The sequence below is a fragment of the Grampus griseus genome, assembly GCF_964374135.1.
Source record: "Grampus griseus genome assembly, chromosome: 13".
NCBI classification, from domain to species: Eukaryota; Metazoa; Chordata; class Mammalia; order Artiodactyla; family Delphinidae; genus Grampus; species Grampus griseus.
In genome coordinates, this window is record NC_139007.1 from 39,162,393 (window position 1) to 39,177,259 (window position 14,867).

At 35.3% G+C, this 14,867-nt stretch overlaps 1 protein-coding gene across 4 annotated transcripts in view; it reads left to right on the forward strand.

The window, feature by feature from the left end:
• Positions 1-14,867, forward strand: part of CEP57L1 (centrosomal protein 57 like 1) — a 65,739-nt gene that overhangs the window by 38,927 nt on the left and 11,945 nt on the right. For all 4 annotated transcript variants that reach the window (XR_014297636.1, XM_082669137.1, XM_082669136.1 and 1 more), the window contains 3 exons: positions 11,331-11,447; positions 12,421-12,498; positions 12,992-13,078. Coding sequence is in view for 3 of the 4 variants with exons in the window: in XM_082669137.1 (XP_082525263.1) it covers positions 11,331-11,447; positions 12,421-12,498; positions 12,992-13,078 (282 nt within the window). In the remaining variant the exon portion in view is untranslated. The remainder of the gene's footprint in view (positions 1-11,330; positions 11,448-12,420; positions 12,499-12,991; positions 13,079-14,867) is intronic.

Genomic DNA, 14,867 nt, shown 5'->3' on the forward strand with positions numbered 1-14,867 from the left:
TTGATTGATTTGCGTATACTGAAGAATCCTTGCATTCCTGGAATAAACCCCACTTGATCATGGTGTATGATTCTTTTAATGTGCTGTTGGATTCTGTTTGCTAGTATTTTGTTGAGGATTTTTGCATCTATGTTCATCAGTGATATTGGCCTGTAGTTTTCTTTCTTTGTGACATCCTTGTCTGGTTTTGGTATCAAGGTGATGGTGGCCTCATAGAATGAGTTTGGGAGTGTTCCTCACTCTGCTATATTTTGGAAGAGTTTGGGAAGGATAGGTGTTAGCTCTTCTAAATGTTTGATAGAATTTGCCTGTGAAGCCATCTGGTCCTGGGCTTTTGTTTGTTGGACGATTTTTAATCACAGTTTCAATTTCAGTGCTTGTGATTGGTCTGTTCATATTTTCTATTTTTTCCTGATTCAGTCTTGGCAGGTTGTGCATTCCTAAGAATTTGTCCATTTCTTCCAGGTTGTCCATTTTATTGGCATAGAGTTGCTTGTAGTAATCTCTCATGATCTTTTGCATTTCTGCAGTGTCCGTTGTTACTTCTCCTTTTTCATTTCTAATTCTATTGATTTGAGTCTTCTCCCTTTTTTTCTTGATGAGTCTGGCTAATGGTTTATCAATTTTGTTTACCTTCTCAAAGAACCAGCTTTTAGTTTTATTGATGTTTCCTATTGTTTCCTTCATTTCTTTTTCATTTATTTCTGATCTGATTTTTATGATTTCTTTCCTTCTGCTAACTTTGGGGTTTTTTGTTCTTCTTTCTCTAATTGCTTTAGGTGCAAGGTTAGGTTGTTTATTCGAGATGTTTCCTGTTTCTTAAGGTAGGATTGTATTGCTATAAACTTCCCTCTTAGAACTGCTTTTGCTGCATCCCATAGGTTTTGGGTCATCGTGTCTCCATTGTCATTTGTTTCTAGGTATTTTTTGATTTCGTCTTTGATTTCTTCAGTGATCACTTCGTTATTAAGTAGTGTATTGTTTAGCCTCCATGTGTTTGTATTTTTTTTACAGATCTTTTCCTGTAATTGATATCTAGTCTCATAGTGTTGTGGTCGGAAAAGATACTTGATACAATTTCAATTTTCTTAAATTTACCAAGGCTTGATTTGTGACCCAAGATATGATCTATCCTGGAGAATGTTCCATGAGCATTTGAGAAAAGTGTGTATTCTGTTGTTTATGGATGGAATGTCCTATAAATATCAATTAAGTCTATCTTGTTTAATGTATCATTTAAAGCTTGTGTTTCCTTATATTTATTTTCATTTTGGATGATCTGTCCATTGGTGAAAGTGGGGTGTTAAAGTCCCCTACTATGAATGTGTTACTGTCGATTTCCCCTTTTATGGCTGTTAGTATTTGCCTTATGTATTGAGGTGCTCCTATGTTGGGTGCATAAATATTTACAATTGTTGTATCTTCTTGGATCGATCCCTTGATCATTATGTAGTGTCCTTCTTTGTCTCTTCTGATAGTCTTTATTTTAAAGTCTATTTTGTCTGATATGAGAATTGCTACTCCAGCTTTCTTTTGGTTTCCATTTGCATGAAATACCTTTTTCCATCCCCTTACTTTCAGTCTGTATGTGTCTCTAGGTCTGAAGTGGGTCTCCTGTAGACAGCATATATATGGGTCTTGTTTTTGTATCTATTCAGCCAATCTGTGTCTTTTGGTGGGAGCATTTAGTCCATTTACATTTAAGGTAATTATCGATATGTATGTTCCTATTCCCATTTTCTTAATTGCTTTGGGTTCGTTATTGTAGGTCTTTTCCTTCTCTTGTGTTTCTTGCCTAGAGAAGTTCCTTGAGCATTTGTTGTAAAGCTAGTTTGGTGGTGCTGAACTCTCTCAGCTTTTGCTTGTCTGTAAAGATTTTAATTTCTCCATCAAATCTGAATGAGATCCTTGCTGGGTAGAGTAATCTTGGTTGCAGGTTTTTCTCCTTCATCACTTTCAATATGTCCTGCCAGTCCCTTCTGGCTTGCAAAGTTTCTGCTGAAAGATCAGCTGTTAACCTTATGGGGATTCCCTTGTGTGTTATTTGCTGTTTTTCCCTTGCTGCTTTTAATATGTTTTCTTTGTGTTTAATTTTTGACAGTTTGATTAATATGTGTCTTGGCATATTTCTCCTTGGATTTATCCTGTATGGGACTCTCTGTGCTTCCTAGACTTGATTAACTATTTCCTTTCCCATATTAGGGAAGTTTTCAACTATAATCTCTTCAAATATTTTCTCAGTCTCTTTCTTTTTCTCTTCTTCTTCTGGAACCCCTGTAATTTGAATGTTGGTGCATTTAATGTTGTCCCAGAGGTCTCTGAGACTGTCCTCAGTTCTTTTCATTCTTTTTTCTTTATTCTGCTCTGCAGTAGTTATTTCCACTATTTTATCTTCCAGGTCACTTATCCATTCTTCTGCCTCAGTTATTCTGCTATTGATCCCATCTAGAGTATTTTTAATTTCATTTATTGTGTTGTTCATCATTGCTTGTTTCATCTTTATTTCTTCTAGGTCCTTGTTAAATGTTTCTTGCATTTTGTCCATTCTATTTCCAAGATTTTGGGTCATCTTTACTATCATTATTCTGAATTCTTTTTCAGGTAGACTGCCTATTTCCTCTTCATTTGTTTGGTCTGGTGGGTTTTTATCTTGCTCCTTCATCTGCTGTGTGTTTTTCTGTCTTCTCATTTTGCTTATCTTACTGTGTTTGGGGTCTCCTTTTTGCAGTCTGCAGGTTCGTAGTTCCCGTTGTTTTTGGTGTCTGTCCCCAGTGGGTACGGTTGGTTCAGTGGGTTGTGTAGGCTTCCTGGTGGAGGGGACTAGTGCCTGTGTTCTGGTGGATGAGGCTGGATCTTGTCTTTCTGGTGGGCAGTTCCACGTCTGGTGGTGTGTTTTGGGGTGTCTGTGGACTTATTATGATTTAGGGCAGCCTCTCTGCTAATGGGTGGGGTTGTGTTGTTGTCTTGCTAGTTGTTTGGCATAGGATGTCCCGCACTGTGGCTTGCTGGTCGTTGAGTGAAGCTGGGTGCTGGTGTTGAGATGGAGATCTCTGGGAGATTTTCGCCGTTTGATATTACGTGGAGCTGGGAGGTCTCTTGTGGACCAGTGTCCTGAAGTTGGCTCTCCCACCTCAGAGACACAGCACTGACTCCTGGCTGCAGCACCAAGAGCCTTTCATCCACACAGCTCAGAATAAAAGGGATAAAAAGTAGAAAGAAAGAATTAGAAGAAGAAGAAAGAAAGGAAGGAAGGAAGGAAGGAAGGAAGAAAGAAAGGGAAAGAAAGAACGAAAGGAGGGAGGGAGGGAGGAAGGAAGAAAGGAGGGAAGGAAGGACAGAAGGAAAGAAAGAAGATAAAGTAAAATAAAATAAAGTAAAATATAAAGTTATTAAAATAAAAAATAATTATTAAGAAAAAAATTTTTTTAAAAAGCAAAACGGACGGATAGAACCTTAGGACAAATGGTGGAAGCAAAGCTATACAGACAAAATCTCACACAGAAGCATACACATACACACTCACAAAAAGAGGAAAAGGGGAAAAAATCATAAATCTTGCTCTCAAAGTCCGCCTCCTCAATTTGGGATGATTCGTTGTCTATTCATGTATTCCACAGATGCAGGGTACATCAAGTTGATTGTGGAGCTTTAATCCGCTGCTTCTGAGGCTGCTGGGAGAGATTTCCCTTTCTCTTCTTTGTTCTCACAGCTCCCAGGGGCTAAGCTTTAGATTTGGCCCCGCCTCTGCATGTAGGTCCCGGAGGGCATCTGTTGTTCGCTCAGACAGGACGGGGTTAAAGGAGCAGCTGCTTTGGGGACTCTGGATCACTCAGGCACGGGGTGGGGGGGGGGCGGGGGGGGGCGGGGAAGAGGCACAGAGTGCGGGATGAGCCTGCGCGGCAGAGACCGGCAGGACTTTGCACCCGCCCGAGGCGCGCCGTGCGTTCTCCCGGGGTAGTTGCCCCTGGATCCCAGGAACCTAGCAGTGGTGGGCTGCACAGGCTCCCCGGAAGGGGGGTGTGGATAGTGACCTTTGCTCGCACACAGGCTTCTTGGTGGCGGCAGCAGCAGCCTTAGCGTCTCATGCCCGTCTGTGGGGTCTGCGCTTTTAGCCGCGTCTCGCGCCCGTCTCTGGAGCTCCTTTAAGCAGCGCTCTTAATCCCATCTCCTCTCGCACCAGGAAACAAAGAGGGAAGAAAAAGTCTCTTGCCTCTTCGGCAGGTCCAGAGTTTTCCCCGGACTCCCTCCTGGCTAGCCGTGGTGCACTAACCCCTTGAAGGCTGTGTTCACGCCGCCAACCCCAGTCCTCTCCCTGCGCTCCGACCGAAGCCCGAGCCTCCTATAATATGTTTTTAAAGAACATTTAATGTCATGGGAAGATTGTCATATTAAAAATCTTAAATAGGATATAAAGCTGTATATAGGAAATTTCCAGTTATGGTGATACATACTAGGTCGTTTGGACCAACCTTTTTGTAGAGGAAAACACAAAAAACTGGACAGAAAATTAAAAAGAAAGGGAGGGAGGGAGGAAGAAAGGAAGAAAAGAAAGTACACAAAGGCATTGTAGAGTTAACAAGGTGATGTAAAATCACCAATTCAAAAATCTGTGTGCAGACTTAAATCCAAAGAAGTTGAGCTCTAGAGAGGTTAGTTTCAGGTCCCTTCCTTCTTAGGGCATTTCTGATTCCAGAAGAGTCTGTTGAGAGGCTAAATAATACTTTTGAAAGCCATGGTTATGGGGCTAAGGAAATTTAGAGTCCAGGGCCTGCCAAGAGTAGGAACTGTGGTATATCTTCTGTGCTCTGAATGCTTTGTAATGGTGAACAAGAAGAAAAACAACCCAGATTACAGCTCTGCTCTAGGTTATCAGAGTAATCCAGAAAATCTTAGTCCCCGAAATTGGATTAAAGTGATCCTGGATGGCTAATGTTCCCAAGGACCTCAAATTATTTCTATAAACATCTCTTCTACATAGTGAGAAACTTTCAGTCAAAGATAAACAGGGAGAAGGAGATAAAGCACTATGAAAAGAGATAGCATACATAACAGACTATATAAACACTCTCATAAGTTATCTCCAGCTAGGTACTGGCTCTGGAAGAGAGAGACTTTAAAATAATTATGCTTGCTAAAATCAAGGAGACAGAAGATAGGAACAAAATTTTCAGTAGAGCATTAGAAACCATAAAATGGCAGAGCAGATTTGAGAAAGAACCAAATAAAAATTGTAGAACTAAGAAGTACAATAAGTGAAATTTAGAACGTAATGGTGGATCTAATAGCAGATTAGAAGAGATAATTAGTGAACTAGACACTGAAACTGTCCAGATCAATGAAGAGACAAAACAATAGTAAATTTAGAAAAGAGAGTAAGAGGCAGAAGTTAGAGTGAGGTCAAATTTATCTGTGATTGGAGTTCCAAAAGGAAAAGAGAAAGAATAGGACAGAAACAATATTTGAAGAGATAATGGCTGGGAATTTTAAAAAATTGATTTAAAAAAAATCAGACCACAGATTCAAGAAGATAAAACCAAAGTAGGAAAAATAAAAAGAAATAAAAGAAATAATAAGACAAGAATAAAATCCTAAAAGCTGCTGGCGGTGGGGGGAAGGGTATGTTCAAAAGGACAGCAATTAAAGTAACAGTGGACTTCTCAACTGAAAATACTGAATCTGGAAGAAAATGGATATAATTAAGGCAGTAAAAGAAAATAACTACCAATCTAGAGTCCAATGCCTGGGGGAAATATCCTTCAGAAATAAAGGTAAAGTGAAGACATTTTAAGACTGACAAAATCTGAGATAGTTTGTTACTAGGAGATACATTCTAAGGAAACACCGAAGGACATTATTCAGACAGAAGGAAAGGTGTCTTAGATGGAAGGTCAGAGATGCAGGAAGGAATGAAGAACAACGAAGATGGTAAATATATGGGTAAATCTAAATGAATATTGTATAAAACAGCAATAATAATGTTTTATTTATATATTTAAATATATATAAAGGATTAAAATTAATGAGAACAGAAGCTCATAAATTGGGAACTGGTAAATATAGTTTAAGTGTTCTAAGATCTTTGCTTTATGTTGGAAATGGGTAAAGTACCAGTCAATACTGGATTTTAATGGGCAAGAATTTAATAGGTTTTTCAAGGAACTGGAAAAGTGATTCTAAAATTTATATAAAAAGGAAAGGTCCAAGAGTAGCCAAGCTATTCTGAAGAAGAATAAGGTGAGGTCTTACTGTATTGATGGTATCAAAATTAACATGATAGGGCTTCCCTGGTGGCGCAGTGGTTGAGAGTCCGCCTGCTGATGCAGGGGACACAGGTTCGTGCCCCGGTCCGGGAAGATCCCACATGCCGCAGAGCGGCTGGGCCCATGAGCCATGGCCGTTGAGCCTGGGCGTCCAGAGCCTGTGCTCCACAACGGGAGAGGCCACAACAGTGAGAGGCCCACGTACCGCAAAAAAATAAATAAAAATTAACATGATATTTGTATGGATAGACACCTGAATAAAGGAATAGGATATAGTCAGACACACTTATGTGGAAACTCAATATAAAACAAGGATGCCACTGCAGAACATTGGAGAAAAGTCAGACTTCAGTAAACAGTTTTGGGAAAATTGGTTATCTGTGTGAGAAAAAAAAGCAGAAAGAAATTGATCCCTACCATACACGAAAATCAATTCCAGATGGATTAAAGACTTAAATGTAAACGTTGGAATTTTTAGGAGCAAATACAGAACAATATCCTTATGACCTTGGAGTTAAGGGAGATTTTTTAGGCAAGATACAAAAAGTAACAAAGCAGTAGAAAAGTGGGCAAAGTTATGAAGAGGCATTTTGCAGGATAAAAGGAATCACAAATGATCATACATTTATAGAAAACTTGATCAATCTCATTAGTAACCAGGGAAATGCCAATTAAAAGCACAAGATATCTATCTATTCACCTATTCACATTTTACCTTATAAAATAACGTAGAAATTCCTATGCTAGCTAAATATTGTAGATCAGTGACTTTTAACCATTTTTTAAATGTTTTTATTGAAGTATAATTTACATCTAGTGAAATACACAGGTCTTAAATGTACAGTTCAGTGATCATTGATAAATGAATATGCTCATGTAATCCATAGTCCTACCAAATAACAGAACATTTTTTAAATAAATTCATTTATTTATTTATTTTTGGCTGCGTTGGGTCTTCATTGCTGTGTGTGGGCATTTGCTAGTTGTGGCGAGTGGGGGCCACTTTTCATTGCAGTGTGCAGGCTTCTCATTGTGGTGGCCTCTCCTGTTAACGGAGCATGGGCTCCAGGCACGCAGGCTTCAGTAGTTGTGGCATGTGGGCTTAGTTGTGGCACACAGGCTGTAGAGTGCAGGCTCAGTAGTTGTGGCGCATGGGCCCAGTTGCTCCATGGCATATGGGATCTTCCTGGACCAGGGCTTGAACCTGTGTGCCCTGCATTGGCAGGCAGATTCCCAACCACTGTGCCACCAGGGAAGTCCAACAGAACATTTTTATCACCCCAGAAATTTTCTTATATCTCTGCCAAGTTATTCCCTGTTCTATACCCACCTCCCAACAACACAACTACTATTCTGATTTATTTTACTTCAGATTAAGTTTGCCTGTCCTAGAACTTCATATAAATTGGATCATAGAAAATGTACTTTTTTGTGTCTGGTTCTTTGGTTTAACATAAAGTTTTTTAGATTAATCCATGTTGCTGTATGTATCAGTAGTTCATTCCTTTTATTGCTGTATAGAATTTCATTATATAGATATGCCACAAGTTGGTTATCCATTTTTCTGTTGATGGACATTTGGCTTGTTTGGAGATATTATGAATAAAGTTTGGAGATATTATGAATAAAGCTGCTATGGACAGTTTGGAGATATTATGAATAAAGCTGCTATGGACATTCTTGTACAAATTATTTTGTGACCATATGTTTTAATTTCTCTTGGACAAATATCTAGTAGTAGAATTGCTGAACCACAGGGTAGGTGTATGTTTATAAGAAACTGTGAAACTGTTTTCCAAAATATTTTCTTCTAAAAGCTTTTTGTTTTCATTTTTTTCCTGTGATCCATCTGCAATTAATTTTTGTATGGTGAGAGGAAATATTCAAGGTTAAATTTTTTCCATGTGGATGCCCAGTTGTTCCAGCACCACTTGTTAAAAGATTTCTTTTCTCCTGTTGAATTCATTGGGCACCTTTGTCAACAATCAATTGGCAAAGATGGAAAAAGTCTGTTTCTGGGATTCTGTATTATCTTTTGGTCTATTCTTACACTAATACCATGTAGCTTTATAATAAGTCTTGAAATCAAGTAGTGTGAATCTTCCAGCTTTGTTCTTTTTGTTGTTATTATAGATCCTTTGCACTTCTATATAAATTTTATAACCAGTGTAACATTTTCTAAAAAATAAGTCTGCTGAGATTTTGATTGGGATATTGTTAAATCTATAGATCATTTGGGGAAAAATTGATAACTCGAAAATATTGAATCTTCTGAACCCTGAACATAGTATATTTCTCTATTATTTCAGTCTTCTTTACTTTCTCTTCATAGTGGTTTGTAGTTTTTATGAGAGGTCTTGCACATCTTTTGTTAAATTTATCTCTAAGAACTTTGTATTCTTAATGTTATTATGAGCAATATTGGACTTTTTTTCATTTTTCTATTACTAGCATATAAAAATGTAATTGATTTTTATGTGACTTTGTATCCTGCAGCCTTGCTAAATTTATTCCAGTAGTTTTCATATTTTCAAAGGATTTTCTTTATACACAATCATGTCATCTGTGAATAAAGACAGCTTTATTTCTCCTTTTCTAAATTTTTTGGCTTTTATTTCTTTTTCATACTTTATTGCTCTGGCTATTACACCTAGTATAGTGTTAATTAGGAGTAGTAAGGACTGACATCTTTGTTTTGTTTCTGATCTTTGGGAGAAAGATGCCAGTCTTTCACTAGGATATTACCTCTAGGTTTTTCATAGTTATTCCTTATCAAGGTGTGGAAATTACTTTCTATTCTTAGTTTGCTAAAAGCTTTTATTGTGAATGGGTATCAAATTTTGTGAATTGCTTTTCCTACATCTAGTGAAAGGGTCATATGATTTTTCTCACTCCTTCTGTTAACATGGTAAGTTACACTGTTTGATTTTCAAATGTTAACCAACATTGCATTCCTGGTATAGACCCCAATCAATCTTAAAATAGTATTCTTTTTTTACATTGCTTGATTCAGTTTGCTAATATTTTGCTTAACTATTTTTGTGCCTTTGTCCATGAGGAATCTTGGTTTGTAATTTTCTTATAATGTCTGGTTTTGGTGTTATGGTTTTGTTGGCCTCATAAAATTAGTTGGGAAGATTCCTTCTTCTATTTTCTGGAAGACCTTGTATAAGAGTAGTGTTATTTCCTCCATAAATGTTTGATAGAATTCAAATTTGATAGATGCTATCTGGGACTGGAGTTTTCTTTAAATGTAAAGTGTTTTTGAATAATGAATTCAATTTATTTGTAACAGAGATTGGGCTACCCAGATTTTCGTTTCTTCTTGTGTCTTTAGAGAAGTCCCTCTTTCATTCCTGATATTACTAAGTTGTATTTTTGCTCTTTTTAAAATTATCACTCTACCTATCACTTTATCAACTTTATTGATTTTTTCAAAAAAAATTTTTTTAAAGTTTTATGTTCTATTTCATTGATTTGCACTTCATTTTTATTATTTCCTTCCTTCTATTTATGTAGGGTTTAATTTGCTATTTTTTCCCTACCTTTGTATGTTAGAAACTTAGATTATTGATTTTAAAACTTTTATTATTTCTTTTTAAATGTTATATCTTGTGATTAAAACTATCAAGTTCACTGTAAACATTGCTTTACTTGCATCCCACAGATTCTGATATTTTGTATTTTCATTATCTTTCAGCTAAAAATATTTTTTAAGTTCTCTAGTGGTTTCTTCTTATATTCTATTGACTTCTCTTCTTGTACTTTTTCCCTTCTCCTTCTCCTTTTTAGCACCTTCTCTACAGGTTAAAATATGTGTTCTTAACGTACCACAGTCTGCCATGAATTAGTATTAAAACATTCACATGTAATATTAGATCCTTACCACAGTATGCTTCCACTTGTCTCCCTTTGTGCTACAGTTTTCATATATTTTATTTCTACATATGTTATATAACTCACAATACATTGTTTTTGTTTCTGCTTTAAATGATCAGTTTTCCTTTAAAGAAAATTAAGAAACAAGGAGATATTTATCCACATTTTTACCATTCCCAGTGCTTTTTATTTCTTTATGTAGAATCAATTTTTCATCTAGTGTCATTTCCTTTAGTCTGAAGTACTTCTTTTAAAAGTATGCTGGGAATTCTCTTAGCATGTATTTGTCTGGAAAAGGCTTTAGTTCACCATCATTGGTGAACGATAGTTTCACTGGATATAGAATTCTAGTTGATGCTTTTTTTCTTTTAGCACATTAAAGCTGTTCTCTCAATTGTCCTCTGGATTTCATAGTTTCTAATGAGAATTGTTATCTTCATTCCTCTGTGCATAATGTGTTATTTCTCAGGCTGCTTTTTTTTCCTTTTATCACTGGTTTTCCACCATTTGATAATGTGCCCAAATGGGGTTTTCTTTGTATTTATTCTGCTTGGGTTATTTTTTGTTTGTTTGTTTTAGATTCTTGAATATGTTAGTTAATATTTTTCATCAAAATTGGAACATTTTTAGCCATTATCCTTCAAATAATTATCCTTGTCTGACTTCTCTCTCCTCTCGTTCTATAACTCCAATTGAATGTTAGACCACAGGTCACCAAGACTCTGTTTATTGGTTGTTTCAGTTTTTTGTTTTTTAATAGACTATTTTTTTAGAGCAGTTTTAAGTTAATAAAAGATAGTTCTCTGTATGTTTTATTCCTCTGATAGTTACTTTGCTATGTTATAGTTAGAGAGGGGGTAAATCAGTGACTGGTTTGGTCACCTTGTGAATAACACCTTTATTTATTTAATACACGTTTCACTGATGATGTTTTCCATAGTAAGAAATACTATATAAAGATACATAGAAGATTTTGTTCCATTGATCTAATATCTTTTTTTACACATTATATTTGTTTTTTAAAAGTATTTTATTTTCTTGTTTTTTGCTCATAAGCACCTAAAGTATGTACATGTATGTGCGTGTTTCTTATGACAGATTTATATTATACTTTGAATTCTTAGAAATTGTATTACTCTTGAGCCATTGGCATCACTTGCCAAACTTAGGTTTTGTTTTTTTCCTTTCCAGGCCCAGCTTCAAAGGGAAAAAGAACAGGATCATATGAAGCTGCAAGCAAAACTTGAAAAGCTTGATGTCTTAGAAAAAGAATGTTTTAAACTTACAACAACTCAGAAAACTGCTGAGGTAAGCTTCTACTTGTTTCTTTGAAGTGGTGATGCCAGGAATAAATCTTTAGTATTAAGCATAATTACACTGTATGTGAATATGCAGTAAAATTAGATTCGTAAAACTTCATTAACAACTTTTAGTAATCCAGATATGAATTCCTGCCTATAGAGATGAAAAGTTAATATATTCTATCACAGCATGAATGAGCTTGCCTTTTGATGTGAAATTGTAGTTTTGGTTTCTTCTGCAATGGCAGAACATTTTCATTCGTTAAGTAATTTACCTAAAGGATATTGAAAAGATTGCCTTTCACCACTTACAATTAAGTTAAGCCTATTCTAGATCCTGTCCTGAAATACCCTCTCCTTTTCCACCCAAATCCTATCCATTTCATAGGACTTTCTCCCAGTCCTGCTTCCTCTGTGAAGCCTTCCTTGAGTTTTCCAACACTCAGGAAGCTCACCCTTTGAAATAGTACTGTCTTCTTATTCTAAACTACACCATGGATATAAGATGAAATACTTATGTGTATAAGGTTATACAGTATATACATGGTATGAGTCAAATCATATCATTTCATGTATATTACTGTTGTTTCCCTAAGTACAGCATAAATAGATGTTTGTTGTAATTTGTCTATATTTTGAATGAAACATTGAGACCCAAAACTATAATTGTTTGACATTCTAGACCTTTAAAACCTCCCAAATTTTCATTATTATGATTTTGTTGATGAAAGTTAAAAGAGCCTATGCATATACATTCTTTGCTTTTCCTTTGTTCTTCTTGTATATAATAGCAGGTAAAGAAGCATAGGAAGAAAGCCAAGAAAAATTTAGCATCTTTTGCCATTCCTTTTTATTACTTTCTGCTTTAATTTACCAAACTATCAAGAATCAATACCCTAAGGACTCTATTTGGAAAAGGAATATAAGATATTTGGCTTTAGTTTTTGTATAATAATCCCAGATTTTTTATTCTTTTGCAGGGCAAGATTAAACATTTAGAGGAAAAACTAAAGGAAGAAGAACATCAGCGTAAGCTCTTTCAAGACAAAGCTTCTCAGGTAAATAGAGCACTATATCATCTATCACATTAAAATCATGTATGTTTTATTGTACTTTATTAACTGAAGCCTGTATTCTAGACTCTAATTTCTGCTTCCTAGCTTGTTATTTTTTGTTTCATTTTGCTATAATACTGAAGTTCTCAATAAGTCAGCCAGTATATTTATATACTTGGATGTATTGCCAAGAGATCTTTTGGTCTTTTGAAATTCTGACAAACATATATATATTCTCAGTTGAAACAATTCCTGCTATAGATTGTTTTCAGTTTGAGATATATAAAATAATTCATTCTCTTAAAAACAGAAAATGATTGTAATTACCAGTAGACCTGGTAACTTTTTCACACAAAAAATAGTGTTTGAGGTTTTCTTTTCTTCCTCAAAAAATATTTTGTCTTTATAAATTGAGATCTGATCCTCATTATAATGTTTTTGAAGAAGAAGGAACTTGTTAAAAATCAATTTAATACATTTTTTTTCAATATTGTAGCTTCAAACTGAACTTGAAATCAGTAGAATTTTGATGTCTTCAGTATCAAATCCAAAGCGCTCCAAGGAAAAGAAGAAATCTTCAAAGGTATGCAAACACTTTATTCTTATCTTGCTAATACTTATTTCTTGCTAATACTTATTTCTTTACCTTTTTAATATTTATACCTATCCATTTCCAAAAAAAATTTGAAAAGATTTATAATACAAGACAATGCTTTGAAATGGGCCTAAAAACATGAGTCAAGTAATGATGGTTTGGGGTGTGAGGACAGAAAATTCCATAAAACCTAGGTTAAAGAAAGTAACAGCAGTTGAGTGCAAAACCTAGCTCTGAGTTTGCTTAACAGCCAAAGCAAAAAGGAGCATATAATAGGCAGTACATCTATCTTTGTGAAATAACAATAAGCCTTCCAGTTTTTCTAGAAAGACAAACATTTTCCTAGTACTAAACTGTTAGAGAAATGTACTTTGGATACTTTACGAAAGAGGCAATAAACAACACAATAGATACTGACAAGCACAATAGATCCTAGAAGCAGTTTTATATAATATATGCACAATAAAAAGACAAAGATACAGTATTAAATTATATTGTATTATAAATTATAGTCATTTCTCTAGGTAAATTATTTATTTTTTTCTGTGCTCATAGCCTTTGGATTTGCCTAAAAATAAAGATTGGGGAAGTACTTTATAGATTTACCAATAATATTTTGTTTAGATGAGTTGATGTTTGGGGTTTATTATATTAAACTTTCTTATTTATAATGGTAAGAAAGAAAATGTTAATCCCTTTTAATCTCATGATTCTGAAATTATAGTTTTGATGACCATCATTACTGTTTACTCAATATGCATGTAGTGTTTGTGTGTGTTCTTTGCTGTGGGAACCAGGCATGCTATTTGCAAGTTCTGGCCACTGCCATAGGCTCACCCTATGGATACGATAATGGAGGAAATGTTATACTTAACTTTAGCTAGTCATTTATTCCATAAATAAGAGTTACTATTTAATAGTTTGGCTGCATTTTTCACAGATTTTTTTCTTTCAAAGAATTTGCAAAATACAGTAATGAAAAGCATTTTCCCAATGCAATTTATGTTGATTTTTTAGCTTATTTCCTTCCTCAAGTATGTTTTCTTTCTTGTCTCTACAGGAAGATTAGAAGCTGCAAAGCCAAATAGAAAATCACTATAAGTAATTTGCAAGTGGAAAAATTATTGACTTAATTTTGTATTTGTGTTTTATGGCATCCTTTGATGAGTTAGTGGAAAAAAAATTTTAATAAGGTACAGGGAGAAACAAGGTAAAAGAAATGAAGGAAAGAAAAGGTAGCTGCTGGAAGAAAAGAAAAAGTAATTAACAGCAAAATCACTTTTAAAAAGTAGTTAGTTCAAGTCCCAAGTTCATAGGATCTGCCTGTAATAATGCCTCCCTTTAAAGATGGCAGGGACACTTCGTTGCTTGCTGAAGGTAGGATCTGATTTTGAGACCTCTATGAGAGTCCTGCTTGTCTCACTGACACTCCATATCCTGAATGTAGTTCATTCAATTCATACATCTTGATTTACATAGACTAGTACCTTTAGGTAGTAAAAAGATAAATAACACAGGAATTTACAGAAAGGCAGATAAATATACAAATATAAGACAGAGTATAATAAAAACTTAATGAAGGTATAAACAAAGTACTGTGGTGCTGTATAGATAAAGAATATGTGAAGGGGTCATGCAAGAAGCAGCATTAAAGGCAGCCTTGGAAAATTAGTAAGTATTGATAGAGATGAGGAGAAGTGTTTTACAGTCTGAGAGTATAGTTGGTTTTTCCACGAAACGATAAGTAATTGTCCAGTACTGGGTGTGAGATGGTGTC